Source organism: Scyliorhinus torazame, chromosome 2 (genome assembly GCF_047496885.1).
Source record: "Scyliorhinus torazame isolate Kashiwa2021f chromosome 2, sScyTor2.1, whole genome shotgun sequence".
In the NCBI taxonomy this organism is placed as follows: Eukaryota; Metazoa; Chordata; class Chondrichthyes; order Carcharhiniformes; family Scyliorhinidae; genus Scyliorhinus; species Scyliorhinus torazame.
Genome location: NC_092708.1, coordinates 400,521,393 through 400,548,960, shown reverse-complemented (window position 1 = coordinate 400,548,960; position 27,568 = coordinate 400,521,393). Strand labels below are relative to the sequence as shown.

Genomic DNA, 27,568 nt, shown 5'->3' with positions numbered 1-27,568 from the left:
GGGGGGGGGAGAGGCGGGTCTGGGACACGCTGTCTGGGAGGGGGGGGAGAGGCGGGTCTGGAACAAACTGCCTGGGGGGGGGGAGAGGCGAGTCTGGAACACACTGTCTGGGAGGGGGGGGAGAGGCGGGTCTGGAACACACTGCCTGGGGGGGGGGAGAGGCGAGTCTGGAACACACTGCCTGGGGGGGGGGGAGAGGCGAGTCTGGAACACGCTGCCTGGGAGGGGGGGAGAGGCGGGTCTGGAACACACTGCCTGGGAGGGGGGAGAGGCGGGTCTGGGACACGCTGCCTGGGAGGGGGGGGGGGAAGAGGCGGGTCTGGGACACGCTGCCTGGGAGGGTGGGAGATGCGGGTCTGGGACACGCTGCCTGGGAGGGGGGGAGAGGCGGGTCTGGGACACACGGTCTGGGAGGGGGGGAGAGGCGGGTCTGGGGGACACTGTCTGGGAGGGGGGGAGAGACTGGTCTGGGACACTCTGCCTGGGAGGGGGGGAGAGACGGGTCTGGGACACTCTGCCTGGGAGGGGGGGAGAGACGGGTCTGGGACACTCTGCCTGGGAGGGGGGAGAGGCGGGTCTGGGACAGACGGTCTGGGAGGGGGGGGAGAGGCAGGTCTGGAACACACTGTCTGGGAGGGGGGAGAGGCAGGTCTGGAACACACTGTCTGGGAGGGGGGGAGAGGCGGGTCTGGAACACTGTCTGGGAGGGGGGAGAGGCGGGTCGGGAACACGCTGTCTGTGAGGGGGGGGAGGCGGGTCTGGGACACGCTGTCTGGGAGGGGGGGGGAGGCGGGTCTGGGACACACTGCCTGGGAGGGGGGGGAGGCGGGTCTGGGACACACTGTCTGGGAGGGGGTGGAGAGGCGGGTCTGGGACACGCTGCCTGGGAGGGGGGGGAGAGGCGGGTCTGGGACACACTGTCTGGGAGGGGGGGGAGAGGTGGGTCTGGAACACTGTCTGGGGGGGGGGAGAGGCGGGTCTGGAACACTGACTGGGAGGGGGGGAGAGGCGGGTCTGGAACACGTTGTCTGGGAGGGGGGAGAGGCGGGTCTGGAACACACTGTCTGGGAGGGGGGAGAGGCGGGTCTGGGACACACGGTCTGGGAGGGGGGGAGAGGCAGGTCTGGAACACACTGTCTGGGAGGGGGGGAGAGGCGGGTCTGGAACACACTGTCTGGGAGGGGGGGGAGAGGCGGGTCTGGAACACACTGCCTGGGAGGGGGGAGAGGCGGGTCTGGGACACGCTGCCTGGGAGGGGGGGGAGAGGCGGGTCTGGGACACGCTGCCTGGGAGGGTGGGAGATGCGGGTCTGGGACACGCTGCCTGGGAGGGGGGGAGAGGCGTGTCTGGGACACACGGTCTGGGAGGGGGGGAGAGGCGGGTCTGGGACACACTGTCCTGGGAGGGGGGGGAGAGGCGGGTCTGGGACACACTGTCTGGGAGGGGGGGAGAGGCGGGTCTGGGACACACGGTCTGGGAGGGGGGGGAGAGGCGGGTCTGGAACACACTGCCTGGGAGGGGGGTAGAGGCGGGACTGGGACACTGTCTGGGAGGGTGGGAGAGGTGGGTCTGGAACACTGTCTGGGAGGGGGGGAGAGGCGGGTCTGGAACACGCTGTCTGGGAGGGGGGGAGAGGCGGGTCTGGGACACACGGTCTGGGAGGGGGGGAGAGGCGGGTCTGGAACACTGTCTGGGAGGGGGGGAGAGGCGGGTCTGGAACACTGTCTGGGAGGGGGGAGAGGCAGGTCTGGAACCCGCTGCCTGGGAGGGGGGGGGAGAGGCGGGTCTGGGACACACTGTCTGGGAGGGGGGGAGAGGCGGGTCTGGAACACACTGCCTGGAGGGGGGAGAGGCGGGTCTGGAACGCGCTGCCTGGGAGGGGGGGGAGAGGCGGGTCTGGGACACGCTGTCTGGGAGGGGGGGAGAGGCGGGTCTGGAACACACTGCCTGGGAGGGGGGAGAGGCGGGTCTGGAACGCGCTGCCTGGGAGGGGGGGGAGAGGCGGGTCTGGGACACGCTGTCTGGGAGGGGGGGAGAGGCGGGTCTGGAACACGCTGCCTGGGAGGGGGGGGAGAGGCGGGTCTGGAACACACTGTCTGGGAGGGGGGGGAGAGGCGGGTCTGGAACACACTGTCTGGGAGGGGGGGGAGAGGCGGGTCTGGAACACACTGTCTGGGAGGGGGGGAGAGGCGGGTCTGGAACACACTGCCTGGGAGGGGGGGGAGGCGGGTCTGGGGCACGCTGCCTGGGAGGGGGGGGAGAGGCGGGTCTGGGACACGCTGCCTGGGAGGGTGGGAGAGGCGGGTCTGGGACACGCTGCCTGGGAGGGGGGGAGAGGCGGGTCTGGGACACACGGTCTGGGAGGGGGGGAGAGGCGGGTCTGGGACACACTGTCTGGGAGGGGGGGAGAGGCGGGTCTGGGACATACTGTCTGGGAGGGGGGGAGAGGCGGGTCTGGGACACGCTGCCTGGGAGGGGGGGAGAGGCGGGTCTGGGACAGACGGTCTGGGAGGGGGGGAGAGGCGGGTCTGGACAGACGGTCTGGGAGGGGGGGGAGAGGCAGGTCTGGAACACACTGTCTGGGAGGGGGGGAGAGGCAGGTCTGGAACACACTGTCTGGGAGGGGGGGAGAGGCGGGTCTGGAACACACTGTCTGGGAGGGGGGGAGAGGCGGGTCTGGAACACACTGCCTGGGAGGGGGGAGAGGCGGGTCTGGGACACGCTGCCTGGGAGGGGGGGAGAGGCGGGTCTGGGACACGCTGCCTGGGAGGGTGGGAGATGCGGGTCTGGGACACGCTGCCTGGGAGGGGGGGGGAGAGGCGTGTCTGTGGGACACGGTCTGGGAGGGGGGGAGAGGCGGGTCTGGGACACACTGTCTGGGAGGGGGGGAGAGGCGGGTCTGGGACACACTGTCTGGGAGGGGGGGAGAGGCGGGTCTGGGACACACGGTCTGGGAGGGGGGGAGAGGCGGGTCTGGAACACACTGCCTGGGAGGGGGGTAGAGGCGGGACTGGGACACTGTCTGGGAGGGTGGGAGAGGTGGGTCTGGAACACTGTCTGGGAGGGGGGGAGAGGCGGGTCTGGAACACGCTGTCTGGGAGGGGGGGAGAGGCGGGTCTGGGACACACGGTCTGGAGGGGGGGAGAGGCAGGTCTGGAACACGCTGCCTGGGAGGGGGGGGGAGAGGCGGGTCTGGGACACACTGTCTGGAGGGGGGGAGAGGCGGGTCTGGAACACACTGCCTGGGAGGGGGGAGAGGCGGGTCTGGAACGCGCTGCCTGGGGGGGGGGGGGAGAGGCGGGTCTGGGACACGCTGTCTGGGAGGGGGGGAGAGGCGGGTCTGGAACACACTGCCTGGGAGGGGGGAGAGGCGGGTCTGGAATGCGCTGCCTGGGAGGGGGGGGGAGAGGCGGGCCTGGGACACGCTGTCTGGGAGGGGGGGAGAGGCGGGTCTGGAACACGCTGCCTGGGAGGGGGGGGAGAGGCGGGTCTGGAACACACTGTCTGGGAGGGGGGGGGAGAGGCGGGTCTGGAACACACTGTCTGGGAGGGGGGGGAGAGGCGGGTCTGGAACACACTGTCTGGGAGGGGGGGAGAGGCGGGTCTGGAACACACTGCCTGGGAGGGGGGAGAGGCGGGTCTGGGACACGCTGCCTGGGAGGGGGGGGAGAGGCGGGTCTGGGACACGCTGCCTGGGAGGGTGGGAGATGCGGGTCTGGGACACGCTGCCTGGGAGGGGGGGAGAGGCGGGTCTGGGACACACGGTCTGGGAGGGGGGGAGAGGCGGGTCTGGGACACACTGTCTGGGAGGGGGGGAGAGGCGGGTCTGGGACATACTGTCTGGGAGGGGGGGAGAGGCGGGTCTGGGACACGCTGCCTGGGAGGGGGGGAGAGGCGGGTCTGGGACAGACGGTCTGGGAGGGGGGGAGAGGCGGGTCTGGGACAGACGGTCTGGGAGGGGGGGAGAGGCAGGTCTTGAACACACTGTCTGGGAGGGGGGGAGAGGCAGGTCTGGAACACACTGTCTGGGAGGGGGGGAGAGGCGGGTCTGGAACACTGTCTGGGAGGGGGGGAGAGGCGGGTCTGGAACACGCTGCCTGGGAGGGGGGGGGAGGCGGGTCTGGGACACGCTGCCTGGGAGGGGGGGAGAGGCGGGTCTGGGACACACGGTCTGGGAGGGGGGGAGAGGCGGGTCTGGGACACACTGTCTGGGAGGGGGGGAGAGGCGGGTCTGGGACATACTGTCTGGGAGGGGGGGAGAGGCGGGTCTGGGACACGCTGCCTGGGAGGGGGGGAGAGGCGGGTCTGGGACAGACGGTCTGGGAGGGGGGGAGAGGCGGGTCTGGGACAGACGGTCTGGGAGGGGGGGAGAGGCAGGTCTGGAACACACTGTCTGGGAGGGGGGGAGAGGCAGGTCTGGAACACACTGTCTGGGAGGGGGGAGAGGCGGGTCTGGAACACACTGTCTGGGAGGGGGGGAGAGGCGGGTCTGGAACACACTGCCTGGGAGGGGGGAGAGGCGGGTCTGGGACACGCTGCCTGGGAGGGGGGGGAGAGGCGGGTCTGGGACACGCTGCCTGGGAGGGTGGGAGATGCGGGTCTGGGACACGCTGCCTGGGAGGGGGGGAGAGGCGTGTCTGTGGGACACGGTCTTGGAGGGGGGGAGAGGCGGGTCTGGGACACACTGTCTGGGAGGGGGGGAGAGGCGGGTCTGGGACACACTGTCTGGGAGGGGGGGAGAGGCGGGTCTGGGACACACGGTCTGGGAGGGGGGGAGAGGCGGGTCTGGAACACACTGCCTGGGAGGGGGGTAGAGGCGGGACTGGGACACTGTCTGGGAGGGTGGGAGAGGTGGGTCTGGAACACTGTCTGGGAGGGGGGGAGAGGCGGGTCTGGAACACGCTGTCTGGGAGGGGGGGAGAGGCGGGTCTGGGACACACGGTCTGGGAGGGGGGGAGAGGCGGGTCTGGAACACTGTCTGGGAGGGGGGGAGAGGCAGGTCTGGAACACGCTGCCTGGGAGGGGGGGGGAGAGGCGGGTCTGGGACACACTGTCTGGGAGGGGGGGGAGAGGCGGGTCTGGAACACACTGCCTGGGAGGGGGGAGAGGCGGGTCTGGAACGCGCTGCCTGGGGGGGGGGGAAGAGGCGGGTCTGGGACACGCTGTCTGGGAGGGGGGGAGAGGCGGGTCTGGAACACACTGCCTGGGAGGGGGGAGAGGCGGGTCTGGAACGCGCTGCCTGGGAGGGGGGGGGAGAGGCGGGCCTGGGACACGCTGTCTGGGAGGGGGGGAGAGGCGGGTCTGGAACACGCTGCCTGGGAGGGGGGGGAGAGGCGGGTCTGGAACACACTGTCTGGGAGGGGGGGGAGAGGCGGGTCTGGAACACACTGTCTGGGAGGGGGGGAGAGGCGGGTCTGGGACATACTGTCTGGGAGGGGGGGAGAGGCGGGTCTGGGACACGCTGCCTGGGAGGGGGGGAGAGGCGGGTCTGGGACAGACGGTCTGGGAGGGGGGGAGAGGCGGGTCTGGGACAGACGGTCTGGGAGGGGGGGAGAGGCAGGTCTTGAACACACTGTCTGGGAGGGGGGGAGAGGCAGGTCTGGAACACACTGTCTGGGAGGGGGGGAGAGGCGGGTCTGGAACACTGTCTGGGAGGGGGGGAGAGGCGGGTCTGGAACACGCTGCCTGGGAGGGGGGGGAGGCGGGTCTGGGACACGCTGTCTGGGAGGGGGGAGAGGCGGGTCTGGAACACGCTGCCTGGGAAGGGGGGGAGAGGCGGGTCTGGGACACGCTGCCTGGGAGTGGGGGGAGGCGGGTCTGGGACACACTGTCTGGGAGGGGGGGAGAGGCGGGTCTGGAACACGCTGCCTGGGAGGGGGGGGAGAGGCGGGTCTGGGACACGCTGCCTGGGAGGGTGGGAGATGCGGGTCTGGGACGCTCTGTCTGGGAGGGGGGGGAGGCGGGTCTGGGACACACTGTCTGGGAGGGGGGAGAGGCGGGTCTGGGACACGCTGCCTGGGAGGGGGGGAGAGGCGGGTCTGGGACACGCTGCCTGGGAGGGTGGGAGATGCGGGTCTGGGACACACTGTCTGGGAGGGGGGGGAGAGGCGGGTCTGGGACACACTGTCTGGGAGGGGGGGAGAGGCGGGTCTGGGACACACTGTCTGGGAGGGGGGGAGAGGCGGGTCTGGGACACACTGTCTGGGAGGGGGGGAGAGGCGGGTCTGGGACACACGGTCTGGGAGGGGGGGAGAGGCGGGTCTGGAACACGCTGTCTGGGAGGGGGGGAGAGGCGGGTCTGGGAGGGGGGGAGAGGCGGGTCTGGGACACGCTGTCTGGGAGGGGGGTAGAGGCGGGACTGGGACACTGGGAGGGTGGGAGAGGCGGGTCTGGAACACACTGTCTGGGAGGGGGGGGAGAGGTGGGTCTGGAACACTGTCTGGGGGGGTGGAGAGGCGGGTCTGGAACACTGTCTGGGAGGGGGGGAGAGGCGGGTCTGGAACACGCTGTCTGGGAGGGGGGGGAGAGGCGGGTCTGGGACACACGGTCTGGGAGGGGGGGAGAGGCGGGTCTGGAACACTGTCTGGGAGGGGGGGAGAGGCAGGTCTGGAACACGCTGCCTGGGAGGGGGGGGAGAGGCGGGTCTGGGACACACTGTCTGGGAGGGGGGGAGAGGCGGGTCTGGAACACACTGCCTGGGAGGGGGGAGAGGCGGGTCTGGAACGCGCTGCCTGGGAGGGGGGGAGAGGCGGGTCTGGGACACGCTGTCTGGGAGGGGGGAGAGGCGGGTCTGGAACACACTGCCTGGGAGGGGGGAGAGGCGGGTCTGGGACACGCTGCCTGGGAGGGTGGGAGATGCGGGTCTGGGACGCTCTGTCTGGGAGGGGGGGGAGGCGGGTCTGGGACACACTGTCTGGGAGGGGGGAGAGGCGGGTCTGGGACACGCTGCCTGGGAGGGGGGGAGAGGCGGGTCTGGGACACGCTGCCTGGGAGGGTGGGAGATGCGGGTCTGGGACACACTGTCTGGGAGGGGGGGGAGAGGCGGGTCTGGGACACACTGTCTGGGAGGGGGGGAGAGGCGGGTCTGGGACACACTGTCTGGGAGGGGGGGAGAGGCGGGTCTGGGACACACTGTCTGGGAGGGGGGGAGAGGCGGGTCTGGGACACACGGTCTGGGAGGGGGGGAGAGGCGGGTCTGGAACACGCTGTCTGGGAGGGGGGGAGAGGCGGGTCTGGGAGGGGGGGAGAGGCGGGTCTGGGACACGCTGTCTGGGAGGGGGGGAGAGGCGGGTCTGGAACACACTGCCTGGGAGGGGGGTAGAGGCGGGACTGGGACACTGGGAGGGTGGGAGAGGCGGGTCTGGAACACACTGTCTGGGAGGGGGGGGAGAGGTGGGTCTGGAACACTGTCTGGGGGGGTGGAGAGGCGGGTCTGGAACACTGTCTGGGAGGGGGGGAGAGGCGGGGTCTGGAACACGCTGTCTGGGAGGGGGGGAGAGGCGGGTCTGGGACACACGGTCTGGGAGGGGGGGAGAGGCGGGTCTGGAACACTGTCTGGGAGGGGGGGAGAGGCAGGTCTGGAACACGCTGCCTGGGAGGGGGGGGGAGAGGCGGGTCTGGGACACACTGTCTGGGAGGGGGGGAGAGGCGGGTCTGGAACACACTGCCTGGGAGGGGGGAGAGGCGGGTCTGGAACGCGCTGCCTGGGAGGGGGGGGAGAGGCGGGTCTGGGACACGCTGTCTGGGAGGGGGGGAGAGGCGGGTCTGGAACACACTGCCTGGGAGGGGGGAGAGGCGGGTCTGGAACGCGCTGCCTGGGAGGGGGGGGGGAGAGGCGGGTCTGGACACGCTGTCTGGGAGGGGGGGAGAGGCGGGTCTGGAACACACTGCCTGGGGGGGGGGAGAGGCGAGTCTGGAACACGCTGCCTGGGAGGGGGGGGAGAGGCGGGTCTGGAACACACTGTCTGGGAGGGGGGGGAGAGGCGGGTCTGGAACACACTGCCTGGGGGGGGGGAGAGGCGAGTCTGGAACACACTGCCTGGGGGGGGGGGAGAGGCGAGTCTGGAACACGCTGCCTGGGAGGGGGGGGAGAGGCGGGTCTGGAACACACTGCCTGGGAGGGGGGAGAGGCGGGTCTGGGACACGCTGCCTGGGAGGGGGGGGGAGAGGCGGGTCTGGGACACGCTGCCTGGGAGGGTGGGAGATGCGGGTCTGGGACACGCTGCCTGGGAGGGGGGGGAGAGGCGGGTCTGGGACACACGGTCTGGGAGGGGGGGGAGAGGCGGGTCTGGGGGACACTGTCTGGGAGGGGGGGAGAGACGGGTCTGGGACACTCTGCCTGGGAGGGGGGGAGAGACGGGTCTGGGACACTCTGCCTGGGAGGGGGGGAGAGACGGGTCTGGGACACTCTGCCTGGGAGGGGGGAGAGGCGGGTCTGGGACAGACGGTCTGGGAGGGGGGGAGAGGCAGGTCTGGAACACACTGTCTGGGAGGGGGGAGAGGCAGGTCTGGAACACACTGTCTGGGAGGGGGGGAGAGGCGGGTCTGGAACACACTGTCTGGGAGGGGGGAGAGGCGGGTCGGGAACACGCTGTCTGTGAGGGGGGGAGGCGGGGTCTGGGACACGCTGTCTGGGAGGGGGGGGGAGGCGGGTCTGGGACACACTGCCTGGGAGGGGGGGGAGGCGGGGTCTGGGACACACTGTCTGGGAGGGGGTGGAGAGGCGGGTCTGGGACACGCTGCCTGGGAGGGGGGGGAGAGGCGGGTCTGGGACACACTGTCTGGGAGGGGGGTAGAGGCGGGACTGGGACACTGGGAGGGTGGGAGAGGCGGGTCTGGAACACACTGTCTGGGAGGGGGGGGAGAGGTGGGTCTGGAACACTGTCTGGGGGGGTGGAGAGGCGGGTCTGGAACACTGTCTGGGAGGGGGGGAGAGGCGGGTCTGGAACACGCTGTCTGGGAGGGGGGGAGAGGCGGGTCTGGACACACGGTCTGGGAGGGGGGGAGAGGCGGGTCTGGAACACTGTCTGGGGGGGGGGGAGAGGCAGGTCTGGAACACGCTGCCTGGGAGGGGGGGGAGAGGCGGGTCTGGGACACACTGTCTGGGAGGGGGGGGAGAGGCGGGTCTGGAACACACTGCCTGGGAGGGGGGAGAGGCGGGTCTGGAACGCGCTGCCTGGGAGGGGGGGGAGAGGCGGGTCTGGGACACGCTGTCTGGGAGGGGGGGGAGAGGCGGGTCTGGAACACACTGCCTGGGAGGGGGGAGAGGCGGGTCTGGAACGCGCTGCCTGGGAGGGGGGGGGAGAGGCGGGTCTGGGACACGCTGTCTGGGAGGGGGGGAGAGGCGGGTCTGGAACACACTGCCTGGGGGGGGGGGAGAGGCGAGTCTGGAACACGCTGCCTGGGAGGGGGGGGAGAGGCGGGTCTGGAACACACTGTCTGGGAGGGGGGGGAGAGGCGGGTCTGGAACACACTGCCTGGGGGGGGGGAGAGGCGAGTCTGGAACACACTGCCTGGGGGGGGGAGAGGCGAGTCTGGAACACGCTGCCTGGGAGGGGGGGGGAGAGGCGGGTCTGGAACACACTGCCTGGGAGGGGGGAGAGGCGGGTCTGGGACACGCTGCCTGGGAGGGGGGGGGAGAGGCGGGTCTGGGACACGCTGCCTGGGAGGGTGGGAGATGCGGGTCTGGGACACGCTGCCTGGGAGGGGGGGAGAGGCGGGTCTGGGACACACGGTCTGGGAGGGGGGGAGAGGCGGGTCTGGGGGACACTGTCTGGGAGGGGGGGAGAGACTGGTCTGGGACACTCTGCCTGGGAGGGGGGGGAGAGACGGGTCTGGACACTCTGCCTGGGAGGGGGGGAGAGACGGGTCTGGGACACTCTGCCTGGGAGGGGGGAGAGGCGGGTCTGGGACAGACGGTCTGGGAGGGGGGGAGAGGCAGGTCTGGAACACACTGTCTGGGAGGGGGGAGAGGCAGGTCTGGAACACACTGTCTGGGAGGGGGGGAGAGGCGGGTCTGGAACACTGTCTGGGAGGGGGGAGAGGCGGGTCGGGAACACGCTGTCTGTGAGGGGGGGGAGGCGGGTCTGGGACACGCTGTCTGGGAGGGGGGGGAGGCGGGTCTGGGACACACTGCCTGGGAGGGGGGGGAGGCGGGTCTGGGACACACTGTCTGGGAGGGGGTGGAGAGGCGGGTCTGGGACACGCTGCCTGGAGGGGGGGGGAGAGGCGGGTCTGGGACACACTGTCTGGGAGGGGGTGGAGAGGCGGGTCTGGGACACGCTGCCTGGGAGGGTGGGAGATGGGGGTCTGGGACGCTCTGTCTGGGAGGGGGGGGAGGCGGGTCTGGGACACACTGTGTGGGAGGGGGGAGAGGCGGGTCTGGGACACGCTGCCTGGGAGGGGGGGAGAGGCGGGTCTGGGACACACTGTCTGGGAGGGTGGGAGATGCGGGTCTGGGACGCTCTGTCTGGGAGGGGGGGGAGGCGGGTCTGGGACACGCTGCCTGGGAGGGGGGGGAGGCGGGTCTGGGACACGTTGCCTGGGAGGGGGGGGAGAGGCGGGTCTGGGACACGCTGCCTGGGAGGGTGGGAGATGCGGGTCTGGGACACGCTGCCTGGGAGGGTGGGAGATGCGGGTCTGGGACACACTGTCTGGGAGGGGGGGGAGGCGGGTCTGGGACACGCTGCCTGGGAGGGGGGAGAGGCGGGTCTGGAATACACTGCCTGGGAGGGGGGGAGAGGCGGGTCTGGAACACACTGTCTGGGAGGGGGGGAGAGGCGGGTCTGGGACACGCTGTCTGGGAGGGGGGGAGAGGCGGGTCTGGAACACACTGTCTGGGAGGGGGGGAGAGGCGGGTCTGGGACACGCTGCCTGGGAGGGGGGGGGGAGGCGGGTCTGTGGGACACTGCCTGGGAGGGGGGAGAGGCGGGTCTGGGACACACTGCCTGGGAGGGGGGAGATGCGGGTCTGGGACGCTCTGTCTGGGAGGGGGGGGAGGCGGGTCTGGGACACACTGTCTGGGAGGGGGGAGAGGCGGGTCTGGGACGCTCTGTCTGTGAGGGGGGGGAGAGGCGGGTCTGGGACGCTCTGTCTGTGAGGGGGGGGAGATGCGGGTCTGGGACGCTCTGTCTGGGAGGGTGGGAGATGCGGGTCTGGGACGCTCTGTCTGTGAGGGGGGGGAGATGCGGGTCTGGGACGCTCTGTCTGGGAGGGTGGGAGATGCGGGTCTGGGACGCTCTGTCTGGGAGGGTGGGAGATGCGGGTCTGGGACGCTCTGTCTGGGAGCGGGGGGGAGAGGCGGGTCTGGGACGCTCTGTCTGGGAGGGGGGGAGAGGCGGGTCTGGACGCTCTGTCTGGGAGGGTGGGAGATGCGGGTCTGGGACGCTCTGTCTGGGAGCGGGGGGGAGAGGCGGGTCTGGGACGCTCTGTCTGGGAGGGGGGGAGAGGCGGGTCTGGGACGCTCTGTCTGGGAGGGGGGGAGAGGCGGGTCTGGGACGCTCTGTCTGGGAGGGGGGGAGATGCGGGTCTGGGACGCTCTGTCTGGGAGGGGGGGGGGAGATGCGGGTCTGGGACACGCTGCCTGGGAGGGGGGGGGAGATGCGGGTCTGGGACACGCTGCCTGGGAGGGGGGGGGAGGCGGGTTGCCTCACATCCTGTAAAAAGTACCTGGATGAGCCCTTGGCCGTCAGAACGTTCGAGGCTGTGGGCCCAGTGCTGGCCAATGGGATTCAGTGGGCAGGTCAGGGCCTTTCATGCGTCGGTGCAGACTGGATGGGCCGAAGGGCCTGTTCTGTGCTGTATTATTCTGTGTTCATAGTAACATTGGTTTCAATATAAACGATGCCTATTTGTCAGCGGAGTCACACCTGGAAAATCCTTTCCTCACAGTTTACAAATTGAAAAATAGTTGGGAATTCTTGTCCAGTTTCCTCTTTATCAATAAATTTTGAGTACCCAATTATTCTTTATCCAATTAACGGGCAGTTTATTGTGGCCAATCCGCCTGCCCTGCACATCCTTGGGTTGTGGGGGTGAGACCCACTGGTCACATTGCATGCCCTGGTTAACAGAAATCTTGGACCATCTTGTGACAGGACAACTCTCTGGTGGTGTGGAAAGAGATCGATCTGGCTCGGCTGTCCGAGAAGGAGCAACGAGACACCCAGAACGAGATTCTCATCCTGTCAGTGCTTCAGCACCACAACATCATCGCCTATTACAACCACTTCCTGGATGGCAACAAACTCCTGATTGAGGTGGAATACTGCAATGGTGAGTGGGGGAGGGGGAACTGCGGAGGAGGGAGGGACTGCGGAGGGGGGACTGCGGGGGAGGGGGGACTGCGGGGGAGGGGGGACTGCGGAGGGGGGAGGAACTGCGGGGAGGGGGGACTGCGGAGAGGGAGGGACTGCGGGGAGGGGGGACTGCGGAGGGGGAAGGGACTGGGGAGGGGGAGGGACTGGGAGGAGTGAGGGACTGCGGAGGAGGGGGGGACTGCGGAGGAAGGAGGGACTGCGGGGAGGGAGGGACTGCGGAGGAAGGAGGGACTGCGGGAGGGGGGACTGCGGAGGAGGGAGGGACTGCGGGGAGGGGGGACTGCGGAGGGGGAAGGGACTGGGGAGGGGGAGGGACTGGGAGGAGGGAGGGACTGCGGAGGAGGGGGGACTGTGGAGGAAGGAGGGACTGCGGGGGAGGGAGGGACTGCGGAGGAAGGAGGGACTGCGGAGGGAGGGGGACTGCGGATGAGGGAGGGACTGCGGAGGGGGGAGGGACTGCAGGGAGGAGGGACTGCGGAGGAGGGAGGGACTGCGGAGGGAGGGGGGACTGCGGAGGGAGGGGGACTGCGGATGAGGGAGGGACTGCGGAGGGAGGGGGGACTGCGGAGGGAGGGGGGACTGCGGAGGAGGGAGGGACTGCGGAGGGAGGGGGGACTGCGGAGGGGGGAGGGACTGCGGAGGGAGGGGGGACTGCGGAGGGAGGGGGACTGCGGATGAGGGAGGGACTGCGGAGGGGGGAGGGACTGCAGGGAGGAGGGACTGCGGATGAGGGAGGGACTGCGGAGGGGGGAGGGACTGCGGAGGGGGGAGGGACTGCGGAGGGGGGAGGGACTGCGGAGGGGGGAGGGACTGCGGAGGGGGGAGGGACTGCGGAGGGGGGAGGGACTGCGGAGGAGGGAGGGACTGCGGAGGGGGGAGGGACTGCAGGGAGGAGGGACTGCGGGGGAGGGAGGGACTGCGGAGGGGGGAGGGACTGCGGAGGAGGGAGGGATTGCGGAGGGGGGAGGACTGCAGGGAGGAGGGACTGCGGGGGAGGGAGGGACTGCGGAGGGGGAGGGACTGCGGAGGAGGAGGACTGCGGAGGGGGGAGGGACTGCAGGGAGGAGGGACTGCGGGGGAGGGGGGACTGCGGAGGAGGGAGGGACTGCAGGGAGGAGGGACTGCGGATGAGGGAGGGACTGCAGGGAGGAGGGACTGCAGGGAGGAGGACTGCAGGGAGGAGGGACTGCGGAGGAGGGAGGGGACTGCGGAGGAGGGAGGGACTGCGGAGGAGGGAGGGACTGCGGAGAGGGGGGACTGCGGAGGGGGAGGGACTGCAGGGAGGAGGGACTGCGGAGGAGGGAGGGACTGCGGAGGAGGGAGGGGACTGCGGAGGGGGGAGGGACTGCGGAGGGGGGAGGGACTGCGGAGGGGGAGGGACTGCGGAGGGGGGAGGGACTGCGGAGGGGGGAGGGACTGCGGAGGGGGAGGGACTGCGGAGGGGGGAGGGACTGCGGAGGAGGGAGGGACTGCGGAGGGGGGAGGGACTGCAGGGAGGAGGGACTGCGGGGGAGGGGGGACTGCGGAGGAGGGAGGGACTGCGGAGGAGGGAGGGACTGCAGGGAGGAGGGACTGCAGGGAGGAGGGACTGCGGAGGAGGGAGGGACTGCGGAGGAGGGAGGGACTGCGGAGGAGGGAGGGACTGCGGAGGAGGGAGGGACTGCGGGGAGGCGGACTGGGGAGGGGGAGGGACTGGGGAGGGGGGAGGGACTGGGGGGGGAGGGAGGGACTGGGGGGAGGGAGGGACTGGGGGGGGGGGGAGGGACTGGGGGGGAGGGAGGGACTGGGGGGGAGGGAGGGACTGGGGGGGGAGGGAGGGACTGGGGGGGGAGGGAGGGACTGGGGGGGGAGGGAGGGACTGGGGGGGGAGGGACTGGGTGGGAGGGGGGACGGGGAGGGGGGACTGCGGGGGAGGGGCATCACTATGGGGAGGGGGGACTGGGGGGGCGGGGCTGTGCTGTCGGGGGGGGCTGTGCTGTCGGGGGGTCTGTGCTGTCGGGGGGGGGGGTTGTGCTGTCGGGGGGGGCTGTGCTGTCGGGGGGGGGGGGGTTGTGCTGTCGGGGGGGTTGTGCTGTCGGGGGGGGGGGTTTGTGCTGTCGGGGGGGCTGTGCTGCCGGGGGGGGGGGGCTGTGCTGTCAGTCGGGGGGGGGGCTGTGCTGTCAGTGGGGGGGCTGTGCTGTCTGCAAGGGGGGGGGGCTGTGCTGTCTGCAAGGGGGGGGGGCTGTGCTGTCTGCAAGGGGGGGGCTGTGCTGTCTGCAAGGGGGGGGGGGCTGTGCTGTCAGTGGGGGGGCTGTGCTGTCAGTAGGGGGGGGGTCTGTGCTGTCAGTAGGGGGGGGGTCTGTGCTGTCAGTAGGGGGGGGGCTGTGCTGTCAGTAGGGGGGGGGGGGCTGTGCTGTCAGTAGGGGGGGGGGCTGTGCTGTCAGTAGGGGGGGGGGGGGCTGTGCTGTCAGTAGGGGGGGGGGCTGTGCTGTCTGCAAAGGGGGGGGCTGTGCTGTCTGCAAGGGGGGGGGGGGCTGTGCTGTCTGCAAGGGGGGGGGCTGTGCTGTCAGTAGGGGGGGCTGTGCTGTCAGGGGGGGGGCTGTGCTGTCAGAGGGGGGGGGGCTGTGCTGTCAGTAGGGGGGGGGGGGGCTGTGCTGTCAGTAGGGGGGGGGCTGTGCTGTCAGTGGGGGGGCGGGGCGGGGCTGTGCTGTCAGTAGGGGGGGGGCTTGTGCTGTCAGTAGGGGGGGGGCTGCGCTGTCAGTAGGGGGGGGGGGGGCTGCGCTGTCAGTAGGGGGGGGGGGGCTGCGCTGTCAGTAGGGGGGGGGGGGCTGCGCTGTCAGTAGGGGGGGGCTGTGCTGTCAGTGGGGGGGCGGGGCTGTGCTGTCAGTAGAGGGGGGCTGTGCTGTCAGTAGGGGGGGGGCTGTGCTGTCAGTAGAGGGGGCTGTGCTGTCAGTAGGGGGGGGGCTGTGCTGTCAGTGGGGGGCGGGGCTGTGCTGTCAGTGGGGGGGCGGGGCTTGTGCTGTCAGTAAGGGAGGGGGGCTGTGCTGTCAGTAGGGGGGGGGGCTGTGCTGTCAGTATGGGGGGCTGTGCTGTCAGTGGGGGGGCGGGGCTGTGCTGTCAGTGGGGGGGCGGGGCTGTGCTGTCAGTAGGGGGCGGGGCTGTGCTGTCAGTGGGGGGGGGCTGTGCTGTCAGTGGGGGGGCGGGGCGGGGCGGGGCTGTGCTGTCAGTAGGGGGGGGGGCTGTGCTGTCAGTAGGGGGGGGGGCTGTGCTGTCAGTAGGGGGGGGGGGCTGTGCTGTCAGTGGGGGGGGGCTGTGCTGTCAGTAGAGGGGGGCTGTGCTGTCAGTAGAGGGGGGGCTGTGCTGTCTGCAAAGGGGGGGGGGCTGTGCTGTCTGCAAGGGGGGGGCTGTGCTGTCTGCAAGGGGGGGGGCTGTGCTGTCAGTAGGGGGGGGCTGTGCTGTCAGTAGGGGGGGGCTGTGCTGTCAGTAGGGGGGGGGCTGTGCTGTCAGTAGGGGGGCTGTGCTGTCAGTAGGGGGGGCTGTGCTGTCAGTGGGGGTCTGTGCTGTCAGTAGGGGGGGGGCTGTGCTGTCAGTAGGGGGGGGGTTGCTGTCAGTAGGGGGGGCTGTGCTGTCAGTGGGGGGGGGGCTGTGCTGTCAGTAAGAGGGGGGGCTGTGCTGTCAGTAAGAGGGGGGGGCTGTGCTGTCAGTAAGGGGGGGGGGCTGTGCTGTCAGCGAGGGGGGGGGCTGTGCTGTCAGCGAGGGGGGGGGCTGTGCTGTCAGCGAGGGGGGGGGCTGTGCTGTCAGCGAGGGGGGGGGCTGTGCTGTCAGCGAGGGGGGGGGCTGTGCTGTCAGTACGGGGGGCTGTGCTGTCAGCGAGGGGGGGCTGTGCTGTCAGCGAGGGGGGGCTGTGCTGTCAGCGAGGGGGGGCTGTGCTGTCAGCGAGGGGGGGCTGTGCTGTCAGCGAGGGGGGCGGGCTGTGCTGTCAGTAGGGGGGTCTGTGCTGTCGGGGGGCTGTGCTGTCAGCAAGGGGGGGGCTGTGCTGTCAGCGAGGGGGGGGGCTGTGCTGTCAGTAGGGGGGGGGGCTGTGCTGTCAGTAGGGGGGGGGGCTGTGCTGTCAGCAAGGGGGGGGGGGCTGTGCTGTCAGCACGGGGGGGCTGTGCTGTCAGTAGGGGGAGGGGGCTGTGCTGTCAGTAGTGGGGGGGGGGCTGTGCTGTCAGTAGTGGGAGGGGGGCTGTGCTGTCAGTGGGGGGGGCTGTGCTGTCAGTGGGGGGTCTGTGCTGTCAGTAGGGGGGGGGCTGTGCTGTCAGTAGGGGGGGGGTTGCTGTCAGTAGGGGGGGGGGCTGTGCTGTCAGTAGTGGGGGGAGGGCTGTGCTGTGCTGTCAGTAGTGGGGGGAGGGCTGTGCTGTCAGTAGGGGGGGCTGTGCTGTCAGTGGGGGGGGGGGGGCTGTGCTGTCAGTAAGAGGGGGGGCTGTGCTGTCAGTAAGAGGGGGGGGCTGTGCTGTCAGTAAGGGGGGGGGGCTGTGCTGTCAGCGAGGGGGGGGGCTGTGCTGTCAGCGAGGGGGGGGGCTGCGCTGTCAGCGAGGGGGGGGGGCTGTGCTGTCAGCGAGGGGGGGGCTGTGCTGTCAGTACGGGGGGCTGTGCTGTCAGCGAGGGGGAGGGGCTGTGCTGTCAGCGAGGGGGGGCTGTGCTGTCAGCGAGGGGGGGCTGTGCTGTCAGCGAGGGGGGGCTGTGCTGTCAGCGAGGGGGGCGGGCTGTGCTGTCAGTAGGGGGGGCTGTGCTGTCGGGGGGCTGTGCTGTCAGCAAGGGGGGGGCTGTGCTGTCAGCGAGGGGGGGGGCTGTGCTGTCAGTAGGGGGGGGGGGCTGTGCTGTCAGCAAGGGGGGGGGCTGTGCTGTCAGCACGGGGGGGCTGTGCTGTCAGTAGGGGGAGGGGGCTGTGCTGTCAGTAGTGGGGGGGGGGCTGTGCTGTCAGTAGTGGGGGGGGGGGCTGTGCTGTCAGTAGGGGGGGGGGCTGTGCTGTCAGTAGTGGGGGGGGGGCTGTGCTGTCAGTAGTGGGGGGGGGGCTGTGCTGTCAGTAGTGGGGGGGGCTGTGCTGTCAGTAGGGGGGGGGGGCTGTGCTGTCAGTAGTGGGGGGGGCTGTGCTGTCAGTAGTGGGGGGGGCTGTGCTGTCAGTGAGGGGGGGGGGCTGTGCTGTCAGTGAGGGGGGGGCTGTGCTGTCAGTGAGGGGGGGCTGTGCTGTCGGGGGGGGCTGTGCTGTCAGTGGGGGGGCTGTGCAGTTGGGGGGGGTTGTGCAGTGGGGGGGGGCTGTGCTGTCAGTGGGGGGGGGCTGTGCTGTCAGTGGGGGGAGGGGGGGGCTGTGCTGTCAGTGGGGGGGGCTGTGCTGTTAGTCGGGGGGGGGGCTGTGCTGTCAGTCGGGGGAGGGGGGCTGTGCTGTCAGTAGGGAGGGGGGGGCTGTGCTGTCAGTAGGGGGGGCGGGGCGGGGCTGTGCTGTCAGTAGGGGGGGCGGGGCTCTGCTGTCAGTAGGGGGGGGCTGTGCTGTCAGGGGGGGGGCTGTGCTGTCAGGGGGGGGGGGCTGTGCTGTCAGTAGGGGGGGGGGCTGTGCTGTCAGTAGGGGGGGGGGCTGTGCTGTCAGTAGGGGGGGGGGCTGTGCTGTCAGTGGGGGGGCGGGGCGGGGCTGTGCTGTCAGTAGGGGGGGGGCTGTGCTGTCAGTAGGGGGGGGGCTGCGCTGTCAGTAGGGGGGGGGGGCTGCGCTGTCAGTAGGGGGGGGGGCTGCGCTGTCAGTAGGGGGGGGCTGTGCTGTCAGTGGGGGGGCGGGGCTGTGCTGTCAGTAGAGGGGGGCTGTGCTGTCAGTAGGGGGGGGGCTGTGCTGTCAGTAGAGGGGGCTGTGCTGTCAGTAGGGGGGGGGGCTGTGCTGTCAGTGGGGGGGCGGGGCTGTGCTGTCAGTGGGGGGGTGGGGCTGTGCAGTCAGTAAGGGAGGGGGGCTGTGCTGTCAGTAGGGGGGGGGCTGTGCTGTCAGTATGGGGGGCTGTGCTGTCAGTGGGGGGGCGGGGCTGTGCTGTCAGTGGGGGGGCGGGGCTGTGCTGTCAGTGGGGGGGGCTGTGCTGTCAGTGGGGGGGGCGGGGCGGGGCTGTGCTGTCAGTAGGGGGCGGGGCTGTGCTGTCAGTGGGGGGGGCTGTGCTGTCAGTGGGGGGGCGGGGCGGGGCTGTGCTGTCAGTAGGGGGGGGCTGTGCTGTCAGTAGGGGGGGGGGGCTGTGCTGTCAGTGGGGGGGGGGCTGTGCTGTCAGTAGAGGGGGGCTGTGCTGTCAGTAGAGGGGGGCTGTGCTGTCAGTAGAGGGGGGCTGTGCTGTCAGTAGAGGGGGGCTGTGCTGTCAGGGGGGGCTGTGCTGTCAGTAGGGGGGGGGCTGTGCTGTCAGTAGGGGGGGGGCTGTGCTGTCAGTAGGGGGGGGGGCTGTGCTGTCAGTAGGGGGGGGGCTGTGCTGTCAGTAGGGGGGGGGCTGTGCTGTCAGTGGGGGGGGGCTGTGCTGTCAGTGGGGGGGCTGTGCTGTCAGTGGGGGGGCGGGGCTGTGCTGTCAGTGGGGGGGCGGGGCTGTGCTGTCAGTAGTGGGGGGGCGGGGCTGTGCTGTCAGTAGTGGGGGGGGGCTGTGCTGTCAGTAGTGGGGGGGCGGGGCTGTGCTGTCAGTGGGGGGGCGGGGCTGTGCTGTCAGTGGGGGGGCGGGGCTGTGCTGTCAGTGGGGGGGCGGGGCTGTGCTGTCAGTGGGGGGGCAGGGCTGTGCTGTCAGTGGGGGGGTGGGGCTGTGCTGTCAGTGAGGGGGCTGTGCTGTCAGTAGGGGGGGGGCTGTGCTGTCAGTAGGGGGGGGCGGCTGTCAGTAGGGGGGGGGGGCTGTGCTGTCAGTGGGGGGGGGGCTGTGCTGTCAGTAGAGGGGGGCTGTGCTGTCAGTAGAGGGGGGCTGTGCTGTCAGTAGAGGGGGGCTGTGCTGTCAGTAGAGGGGGGCTGTGCTGTCAGTAGAGGGGGGCTGTGCTGTCAGGGGGGGCTGTGCTGTCAGTAGGGGGGGGGGCTGTGCTGTCAGTAGGGGGGGGGGGCTGTGCTGTCAGTAGGGGGGGGGGGCTGTGCTGTCAGTAGGGGGGGGGGGCTGTGCTGTCAGTAGGGGGGGGGGCTGTGCTGTCAGTAGGGGGGGGGCTGTGCTGTCAGTAGGGGGGGGGGGGGGCTGTGCTGTCAGTGGGGGGGGGCTGTGCTGTCAGTGGGGGGGCTGTGCTGTCAGTGGGGGGGCGGGGCTGTGCTGTCAGTGGGGGGGCGGGGCTGTGCTGTCAGTAGTGGGGGGGCGGGGCTGTGCTGTCAGTAGTGGGGGGGCGGGGCTGTGCTGTCAGTAGTGGGGGGGCGGGGCTGTGCTGTCAGTGGGGGGGCGGGGCTGTGCTGTCAGTGGGGGGGCGGGGCTGTGCTGTCAGTGGGGGGGCAGGGCTGTGCTGTCAGTAGTGGGGGGGCGGGGCTGTGCTGTCAGTGGGGGGGTGGGGCTGTGCTGTCAGTGAGGGGGCTGTGCTGTCAGTAGGGGGGGGGCTGTGCTGTCAGTAGGGGGGGGGGGCTGTGCTGTCAGTAGGGGGGGAGCTGTGCTGTCAGTAGGGGGGGGGGGGCTGTGCTGTCAGTAGGGGGGGTGGGCTGTGCTGTCAGTAGGGGGGGAGCTGTGCTGTCAGTAGGGGGGGGGGCTGTGCTGTCAGTAGGGGGGGGGCTGCTGTCAGGGGGGGGGCTGTGCTGTCAGTAAGGGGGAGGCTGTGCTGTCAGTGGGGGGGGCTGTGCTGTCAGTAGGGGGGGGGGGGCTGTGCTGTCAGTAGGGGGGGTGGGCTGTGCTGTCAGTAGGGGGGGAGCTGTGCTGTCAGTAGGGGGGGGGGCTGTGCTGTCAGTAGGGGGGGGGGCTGCTGTCAGGGGGGGGGCTGTGCTGTCAGTAAGGGGGAGGCTGTGCTGTCAGTGGGGGGGGCTGTGCTGTCAGTGAGGGGGAGGCTGTGCTGTCAGTGGGGGGGGGGGGGCTGTGCTGTCAGTAAGGGGGAGGCTGTGCTGTCAGTAAGGGGGAGGCTGTGCTGTCAGTTTACTGGGAATTAATGTCAGAAGACGTTATTGGTTTGATCAGATTGGGAGATCTTGCTGTTGTATAAATTTGCTCCTGATGTGGAGATGCCGGCGTTGGGCTGGGGTCTGGACTGGGGTGAGCACAGTAAGAAGTCTCACAAGACCATAAGACATTGGAGCGGAAGTAAGGGCATTCGGCCCATCGAGTCCACTCCACCATTCAATCATGGCTGATTTCAACTCCATTTACCGCTCTCTCTCCATAGCCCTTAATTCCTCGAGAAATCAAGAATTTATCAACTTCTGTCTTAAAGACACTCAATGTCCCGGCCTCCACCGCCCTCTGTGGCAATGAATTCCACAGACCCACCACTCTCTGGCTGAAGACATTTCTCCTCATCTCTGTTCTAAAGTGACTCCCTTTTATTCTAAGGCTGTGCCCCCGGGTCCTAGTCTCCCCTGCTAATGGAAACAACTTCCCTACATCCACCCTATCTAAGCCATTCATTATCTTGTAAGTTTCTATTAGATCTCCCCTCAACCTCCTAAACTCCAATGAATATAATCCCAGGATCCTCAGACGTTCATCGTATGTTAGGCCTACCATTCCTGGGATCATCCGTGTGAATCTCCGCTGGACCCGCTCCAGTGCCAGTATGTCCTTCCTGAGGTGTGGGGCCCAAAATTGCTCACAGTATTCTAAATGGGGCCCAACTAATGCTTTATAAAGCTTCAGAAGTACATCCCTGCTTTTATATTCCAAGCCTCTTGAGATGAATGACAACATTGCATTTGCTTTCTTAATTACGGACTCAACCTGCAAGTTTACCTTTAGAGAATCCTGGACTAGGACTCCCAAGTCCCTTTGCATTTCAGCATTATGAATTTTATCACCGTTTAGAAAATAGTCCATGCCTCTATTCTTTTTTCCAAAGTGCAAGACCTCGCACTTGCCCACGTTGAATTTCATCAGCCATTTCTTGGACCACTCTCCTAAACTGTCTAAATCTTTCTGCAGCCTCCCCACCTCCTCCATACTACCTGCCCCTCCACCTATCTTTGTATCATCGGCAAACTTAGCCAGAACGCCCCCAGTCCCGTCATCTAGATCGTTAATATATAAAGAGAACAGCTGTGGCCCCAAAACTGAACCCTGCGGGACACCACTCGCCACCGGTTGCCATTCCGAAAAAGAACCTTTTATCCCATCTCTCTGCCTTCTGCCTGACAGCCAATCGTCAATCCATGTTAGTACCTTGCCTCGAATACCATGGGCCCTTATTTTACTCAGCAGTCTCCCGTGAGGCACCTTATCAAGGGCCTTTTGGAAGTCAAGATAGATAACATCCATTGGCTCTCCTTGGTCTAACCTATTTGTTATCCCTTCAAAGAACTCTAACAGGTTTGTCAGGCACGACCTCCCCTTACTAAATCCATGCTGACTTGTCCTAATCCGACCCTGCACTTCCAAGAATTTAGAAATCTCATCCTTAACAATGGATTCTAGAATCTTGCCAACAACCAAGGTTAGGCTAATTGGCCTATAATTTTCCATCTTTTTCCTTGTTCCTTTCTTGAACAGGGGGGTTACAACAGCGATTTTCCAATCCTCTGGGACTTTCCCTGACTCCAGTGACTTTTGAAAGATCATAACTAACGCCTCCACTATTTCTTCAGCTATCTCCTTTAGAACTCTAGGATGTAGCCCATCTGGGCCCGGAGATTTATCAATTTTTAGACCTCTTAGTTTCTCTAGCACTTTCTCCTTTGTGATGGCTACCATATTCAACTCTGCCCCCTGACACTCCTGAATTGTTGAGATATTACTCGTGTCTTCTACTGTGAAGACTGACGCAAAGTACTTATTTAGTTCCTCAGCTATTTCCTTGTCTCCCATCACGAGATTACCAGCGTCATTTTGGAGCGGCCCAATGTCTACTTTTGCCTCCCATTTGTTTTTAATGTATTTAATGTTATTCCTAATGTTACTGGCTAGCCTACCTTCATATTTGATTCTCTCTTTCCTTATTTCTCTCTTTGTTATCCTCTGTTTGTTTTTGTAGCCTTCCCAATCTTCTGACTTCCCACTACTCTTTGCCACATTATAGGCTTTCTCTTTTGCTTTGATGCATTCCCTAACTTCCTTTGTCAGCCATGGCTGCCTAATCCCCCCTCTGATAACCTTTCTTTTCTTTGGGATGAACCTCTGTACTGTGTCCTCAATTACTCCCAGAAACTCCTGCCATTGCTGTTCTACTGTCTTTCCCACTAGGCTCTGCTCCCAGTCGATTTTCGTCAGTTCCTCCCTCATGCCCCTGTAGTTACCTTTATTTAACTGTAACACCTTTACATCTGATTCTACCTTCTTTCTTTCAAATTGGAGATTGAATTCTACCATATTATGATCACTGCCTCCTAAGTGTTCCCTTACTTTAAGATCTTTAATCAAGTCTGGCTCATTACATAACACTAAGTCCAGAATGGCCTGTTCCCTCGTGGGCTCCATCACAAGCTGTTCCAAAAAGCCCTCCTGTAAACATTCAATGAATTCCCTTTCCTTGGGTCCACTGGCAGCATTATTTACCCAGTCCACCTGCATATTGAAGTCCCCCATGATCACTGTGACCTTGCCTTTCTGACATGCACTTTCTATTTCGTGGTGCATTTTGTGCCCCTGGTCCTGACCACTGTTAGGAGGCCTGTACATAACTCCCATTGTGGTTTTTTTTGCCTTTGTGGTTCCTCAACTCTACCCACACAGACTCCACATCATCTGACCCTATGTCGTTTAGTGCTTTTGATTTAATTTCATTCCTAATTAACAAGGCAACCCCGCCCCCTCTGCCCACCTCTCTGTCTTTTCGATAGGTTGTGAATCCCTGGATGTTTAAATGCCAGTCCTGAACCCCCTGCAACCACGTCTCTGTGATGCCTACCACATCATACCTGCCAGTCACAATCTGGGCCACAAGCTCATCTACCTTGTTCCGTACACTGCGCGCATTTAAATATAGCACCTTTAATTCTCTATTGACCGTCCCTTTTTGTTTTCTTAGTGTGGTGGACTTTGGTTTACTGAACCTTTCCATACACTGTGTCATATTTTGTGGGATGGGGACTATCGTAACCTCTCCTGAGTTCTGTCTTTTCGTGCTTTTTTGTATTCCTAAGCAGCTACGTTTCCCACTGATTACTTCACCTCTTGGTTCTCTGACTTTCCCTTCCCCCCCCAATAGAACATAGAACGATACAGCGCAGTACAGGCCCTTCGGCCCACGATGTTGCACCGAAACAAAAGCCATCTAACCTACACTATGCCATTATCATCCATATGTTTATCCAATAAACTTTTAAATGCCCTCAATGTTGGCGAGTTCACTACTGTAGCAGGTAGGGCATTCCACGGCCTCACTACTCTTTGCGTAAAGAACCTACCTCTGACCTCTGTCCTATATCTATTACCCCTCAATTTAAAGTTATGTCCCCTCGTGCTAGCCATTTCCATCCGCGGGAGAAGGCTCTCACTGTCCACCCTATCTAACCCCCTGATCATTTTGTATGCCTCTATTAAGTCTCCTCTTAACCTTCTTCTCTCCAACGAAAACAACCTCAAGTCCATCAGCCTTTCCTCATAAGATTTTCCCTCCATACCAGGCAACATCCTGGTAAATCTCCTCTGCACCCGCTCCAAAGCCTCCACGTCCTTCCTATAATGCGGTGACCAGAACTGTACGCAATACTCCAAATGCGGCCGTACCAGAGTTCTGTACAGCTGCAACATGACCTCCTGACTCCGGAACTCAATCCCTCTACCAATAAAGGCCAACACTCCATAGGCCTTCTTCACAACCCTATCAACCTGGGTGGCAACTTTCAGGGATCTATGTACATGGACACCTAGATCCCTCTGCTCATCCACACTTTCAAGAACTTCACCATTAGCCAAATATTCCGCATTTCTGTTATTCCTTCCAAAGTGAATCACCTCACACTTCTCTACATTAAACTCCATTTGCCACCTCTCAGCCCAGCTCTGCAGCTTATCTATATCCCTCTGTAACCTGCTACATCCTTCCGCACTATCGACAACACCACCGACTTTAGTATCGTCTGCAAATTTACTCACCCACCCTACTGCGCCTTCCTCGAGGTCATTGATAAAAATGACAAACAGCAACGGCCCCAGAACAGATCCTTGTGGTACTCCACTTGTGACTGTACTCCATTCTGAACATTTCCCATCAACCACCACTCTCTGTCTTCTTTCAGCTAGCCAATTTCTGATCCACATCTCTAAATCACCCTCAATCCCCAGCCTCCCTATTTTCTGCAATAGCCTGCCGTGGGGAACCTTATCAAACGCTTTGCTGAAATCCATATACACCACATCAACTGCTCTACCCTCATCTACCTGTTCAGTCACCTTCTCAAAGAATTCAATAAGATTTGTGAGGCATGACCTACCCTTCACAAAGCCATGCTGACTATCCCTGATCATATTATTCCTATCTAGATGATTATAAATCTTGTCTCTTATAATCCCCTCCAAGACTTTACCCACTACAGACGTGAGGCATACCGGTCTATAGTTACCGGGGTTGTCTCTGCTCCCCTTTTTGAACAAAGGGACCACATTTGCTGTCCTCCAGTCCTCTGGCACTATTCCTGTAGCCAATGATGACATAAAAATCAAAGCCAAAGGTCCAGCAATCTCTTCCCTGGCCTCCCAGAGAATCCTAGGATAAATCCCATCAGGTCCCGGGGAATTATCTATTTTCAGCCTGTCCAGAATTGCCAACACCTCTTCCCTACGTACCTCAATGCCATCTATTCTATTAGCCTGGGGCTCAGCATTCTCCTCCACAACATTATCTTTTTCCTGAGTGAATACTGACGAAAAATATTCATTTAGTATCTCGCCTATCTCTTCAGACTCCACACACAATTTCCCATCCCTGTCCTTGACTGGTCCTACTCTTTCCCTAGTCATTCGCTTATTCCTGACATACCTATAGAAAGCTTTTGGGCTTTCCTTGATCCTTCCTGCCAAATACTTCTCATGTCCCCTCCTTGCTCGTCTTAGCTCTCTCTTTAGATCCTTCCTCGCTACCTTGTAACTATCCATCGCCCCAACCGAAACTTCACACCTCATCTTCACATAGGCCTCCTTCTTCCTCTTAACAAGAGATTCCACTTCCTTGGTAAACCACGGTTCCCTCGCTCGACGCCTTCCTCCCTGCCTGACCGGTACATACTTATCAAGAACACGCAGTAGCTGATCCTTGAACAAGCCCCACTTATCCAGTGTGCCCAACACTTGCAGCCTACTTCTCCACCTTATCCCCCCCAAGTCACGTCTCATGGCATCATAATTGCCCTTCCCCCAGCTATAACTCTTGCCCTGCGGTGTATACTTATCCCTTTCCATCATTAACGTAAACGTCACCGAATTGTGGTCACTGTCCCCAAAGTGCTCTCCTACCTCCAAATCCAACACCTGGCCTGGTTCATTACCCAAAACCAAATCCAACGTGGCCTTGCCTCTTGTTGGCCTGTCAACATATTGTTTCAGGAAACCCTCCTGCACACACTGTACAAAAAACGACCCATCTAATGTACTCAAACTATATCTTTTCCAGTCAATATTTGGAAAGTTAAAGTCTCCCATAATAACTACCCTGTTACTTTCGCTCATACCCAGGATCATCCTCGCCATCCTTTCCTCTACATCCCTAGAACTATTAGGAGGCCTATAAAAAACTCCCAACATGGTGACCTCTCCTTTCCTGTTTCTAACTTCAGCCCATACTACCTCGGAAGAAGAGTTCCCATCTAGCATCCTCTCCGCCACCGTAATACTGCTCTTGACTAGCAGCGCCACACCTCCCCCTCTTTTGCCTCCTTCTCTGAGCTTACTAAAACACCTAAACCCCGGAACCTGCAATATCCATTCCTGTCCCTGCTCTATCCATGTCTCCGAAATGGCCACAACATCGAAGTCCCAGGTACCAACCCATGCTGCCAGTTCCCCTACCTTGTTTCGTATACTCCTGGCATTGAAGTAGACACACTTCAAACCACCTACCTGAACACTGGCCCCCTCCTGCGACGTCAAATCTGTGCTCCTGACCTCTATACTCTCATTCTCCCTTACCCTAATACTACAATCCAGGTTCCCATGCCCCTGCTGCATTAGTTTAAACCCCCCCAAAGAGCACTAACAAATCTCCCCCCCAGGATATTTGTGCCCCTCAGGTTCAGATGTAGACCATCCTGTCTGTAGAGGTCCCACCTTCCTCAGAAAGAGCCCCAGTTATCCAGAAATCTGAATCCCTCCCGCCTGCACCATCCCTGTAAATCTCTAGTTTAAAGTCCTATTGACCACCCTATTTACTCTTTTCGCCAGAACACTGGTCCCAGCTCGGTTCAGGTGGAGACCATCCCAACGGTATAGGTCCCCCTGTCCCAAAACTGACGCCAGTGTCCCATGAAAAGAAACCCCTCTTTCCCACACAAAAGTCCAACAGGTTTGTTTCAAATCACTAGCTTTCGGAGCGCTGCTCCTACATCAGGAGGTGGGTTTCAGAAACACATATATGTTGTGAGGCTTCTTACTGTATAAATTAGCTGCTGTGTCCTGTATTGCAGCAAGAACACCTCACAGCGCTTCCCTGGCTGCAAACAGCTTCCAGGTGTCCAGCTGCCTGTGGAATAAATGCATTTCCTTTCCTTTCAGGGGGGAATCTGTACGACAAGGTCCTGCAGCAGAGCAGCAAACTGTTCATGGAGCAGGTAAGTCAGCGAGAGGGAGGGACATCCACACACTAAACCCAGTGAGAAACACTCACACTCACCCACTCACACTCACTCACACTCACACTCACTCACACTCTCACTCACACTCACTCACTCACTCACTCACACTCACACACTCACTCACACTCACACACTCACTCACACACACTCACTCACTCACTCACTCACACTCACTCACACACTCACTCTCACACTCACTCACTCACCCACTCACTCATTCACTCACTCACTCACTCACACTCACTCACTCACTCTCACACTCACTCACTCACCCACCCACTCACTCATTCACTCACACTCACTCACTCACACTCACTCTCACTCACACTCACTCACTCACTCACTCACACTCACTCACACTCACTCACTCACTCACTCACTCACTCACTCACTCACTCTCACACTC

General features: G+C 64.4%; 2 protein-coding genes across 5 annotated transcripts in view; both read left to right on the top strand.

Annotated features, from left to right (window-relative positions):
• tgfb3 (transforming growth factor, beta 3) overlaps window positions 1-27,568 on the top strand; it is a 288,773-nt gene that overhangs the window by 116,951 nt on the left and 144,254 nt on the right. The gene's annotated exons all lie outside the window — the stretch shown is intronic.
• Window positions 12,076-27,568, top strand: part of LOC140385642 (serine/threonine-protein kinase Nek9-like) — a 61,241-nt gene continuing 45,748 nt past the window's right edge. Inside the window, exons 1-2 of the mRNA XM_072467997.1 lie at window positions 12,076-12,273; window positions 27,083-27,138. Of these exons, the coding sequence (XP_072324098.1) occupies window positions 27,130-27,138 (9 nt within the window). The 5' untranslated portion in view covers window positions 12,076-12,273; window positions 27,083-27,129. The remainder of the gene's footprint in view (window positions 12,274-27,082; window positions 27,139-27,568) is intronic.